Here is a 2,835-nt window from a genome sequence, read left to right as displayed (position 1 = left end):
CGACACCCTCTCCTCGACACCCTCTCCTCGACACCCTCTCCTCGACACCCTCTCCTCGACACCCTCTCCTCGACACCCTCTCCTCGACACCCTCTCCTCGACACCCTCTTCCCAACGTCTTCCTTTCCAGGTTCTCCTTTCGCACTCTGCACTTCACGCCTTCTCCTTCATGTCCTGCCCTGGAGACCATCCATCACCAGGTACCTATAACATTCTCAACACAAATATCAGTACAGTTCTCTGCATCAGTTGTATAGTGGCCTGTTCCCCTTGACTCGTATTTATCCGCTTGGCTCCTCAGATCTTCGGTCAAGACAAGCAGACCGTGGTTTCTTCGACTGACTTCCTCCATGCCGTGAGTCTTCCAGGCCCAGTTGACCGAAAATATTTGCCATACCCTCGTGTGATGCATATACAACGTCAGTCGCATTAGACACTTGTCGTACCCATCGCTCCTCGTCCATTCAGCGAGCATTATTTCTCAACGCCTCAGAGCCATCGGCGAAGCTGCCACTGATTTGCAACAACTCACGACGAGTTGGCTTTCATCATCGGCTGCTTGCTGTTGTGGTAGTACAACTACCAAGGTGAGGACCCCCAATGATTTTTATGTTACGACTTCCTGAGCTCCGGCCATGGTGATGTATACTGAAGGAGGGGCTGTGCCCACAATGTCAGCTTCGGCTGACACCCCTCACTTCGTAGGGTCTTTCGGTTGCCTCAGACCCCTAATGATTGTGACGTTACGACTTCCTGAGCTCCGGCCATGATGATGTATACTGAAGGAGGGGATGCACCCACAATGTCAGCTTCGGCTGACACCCCTCGCTTCGTAGGGACTTTTGGTTGCCTCAGAGCCTTCGGCGAAGCTAGCCACTGGCTTGCAACAACTCATGACGAGTTGACTTTCATCATCGGCGACACGAAACAGACGTTGCTAGCTGGATATAGCCGATTCACTAGCTGGTGTAATGTGTAGATTATAGGTCTCGCACTTGCTGAAATGACACGCTTGGAGGGTTCGGCACTGCTGTTGGACAGAATGTGTATTGTGGCTTGCTTCATTAGACGCGTTTTGCCGGTGAATGCGTGAGAGACAGTGGGTAGATGAATGTAGCTCGTGGAAAATTGTCAATCTTGCCTGTTATCATATTGTTTTGCCGATGAGATACTGCGATTTCACAGGCTGGTGTCCCGACGGCTATTATTAGAGGAAGGCGTATATCCGGCCAAACTCTTGGTGGTGCAGGCTCGAGCTCGCTCCATTGAGAGCAGACAGTCTTGCTGCGGAACTCCGTCCATCGTTGGTGGCGTTGGCGGTTTGCAATGGAAGAGGGAAAAAGCCAGGATACTTCAGCGTGTCCCCCCTATTTAAGAAGGGAAGCTTTTTAGGGTGGCGAAGGGTGACGGTGAAAAAAGTATGGACGTAGAAGTAGACGTAGTAATACCAGGGAAAAGTGCTGCCTAAAGCGGCAGCCAGTGCCAGCCAAATCCGAGCTCGTCTCCGCGTGCAGGGGCAACTGTCTCCAGGTGCAGGGGGTCTGTGCACTCCAGGTGGTACCAGGCCGCCAGATATTCTGACAGCTGCTGCCAAGGGCGGTAAGGGCCTGTGGTCTGTGCGAGTATAATTCTGCCGGTTCTGCCGGCAGAATCAGACTTAGAGTGAATTCAACCTTCAACCTTCCTACCTACCTACCTACCTTACGAAAATCTTCCACCTTCCTACCTTCCTACCTACCACCCTCCTTTGCCAGGCGCGATTGACCAACCTGCGATGGAGAGCGACAGCGACTCTGAGGAGTTTCCTGATATTGAGGATCTGATCAAATATGGTCCTCGATATGACTTATGCCAAGAACTGCGCGCAGAGCCACGCCTAGAGCTACGCCCAGAGCCACGCCTACAGCAGTTCATCGATTTGACAGTCTCCAGCAGTGAGAATGGCGATTCTAATGATGAATCGGAATGGGAAGGGTTTTTAGACAGCCCTGGCAATGAAGATGAAGCCCCTAGCAATAGCGACGAAAATCCCGGCAACGAAGATTCCGGCGAGGAAGCCTCTGGCGAGGAAGATTCTGGCGAGGAAGATTCCAGCGAGGAAGATTCTGGCGAGGAAGCCTCTGGCGAGGAAGATTCCGGCGAGGAAGATTCTGGCGAGGAAGATTCTGGCGAGGAAGACTGTGACCTTGCCGTTTGACTTCTACTTCCTCTCGAAGGCAGGATCCTACAAGAAAACGGCCTGAATATCTCTGCGGCAACTATACAAGAGCTTTACAACTACCTGAACAAATTGGTGAAGGATTACAGATATGCCTTTATTCAAAGCAATGCGTTAGACTATATCTATGGCAAGCTAATTTGCTATGTAATCCGATGCGACTAATCTTTCCAAACATAAGCTTCTGCTTTGACGATACGTTAAACAAAGTCTTGTAAGACTGCCTGTCTTTTTTATAGGTTTGCAATTGCCTAGGTAATCTCTAGGATTGGTTAAGCTAAGCAAGGCTAAGTCTACTGCAACTACAAAGACCTAGCTTGCTAGGTCTATAACTATAGGCTCTTAAGCAACGCATTAGCCTATCCAATGCACTGGAAGATAATAGATGCAGCTGTTTAAATTGTTAAAGAGTAGTCAATGCGAGTTGGAATATAAGTGTAAGATATTGAAGGAATTGTCTAGGACTGCCTTTCTAGTATAGTCTATACCTAAAAAGACATTATCAATGCCTGTCATTGGCTATAGCGTGAAGAGATAGATGGCTATACCTTAGCTAGTGCTTTGATAAAGCAGTTTGATAAAGAAGGCATTACTTACGCCTATAAGATAAATCCTAA

General features: G+C 49.2%; 1 protein-coding gene across 1 annotated transcript; it reads left to right on the top strand.

Annotated features, from left to right (window-relative positions):
* Nucleotides 1-1,680: 1,680 nt before the first annotated feature.
* QBC33DRAFT_544621 (uncharacterized protein) lies at nt 1,681-2,339 on the top strand. Its single transcript, XM_060428472.1, has one exon. The coding sequence runs from the start codon at nt 1,775-1,777 to the stop codon at nt 2,195-2,197; it is 423 nt and encodes a 140-aa protein (XP_060281756.1). The 5' UTR covers nt 1,681-1,774; the 3' UTR covers nt 2,198-2,339.
* Nucleotides 2,340-2,835: the final 496 nt, after the last annotated feature.

This window comes from Phialemonium atrogriseum, assembly GCF_030411735.1.
Source record: "Phialemonium atrogriseum strain 8032-3 unplaced genomic scaffold QBC33scaffold_19, whole genome shotgun sequence".
Classification (NCBI taxonomy): Eukaryota; Fungi; Ascomycota; class Sordariomycetes; order Cephalothecales; family Cephalothecaceae; genus Phialemonium; species Phialemonium atrogriseum.
This window is presented reverse-complemented; position numbering and strand designations above follow the sequence as displayed.

Coding starts and splice junctions, on each gene's coding strand:
- QBC33DRAFT_544621 (XM_060428472.1), top strand. CDS start 1,775: ATGGAGAGCGACAGCGACTCTGAGGAGTTTCCTGATATTGAGGATCTG.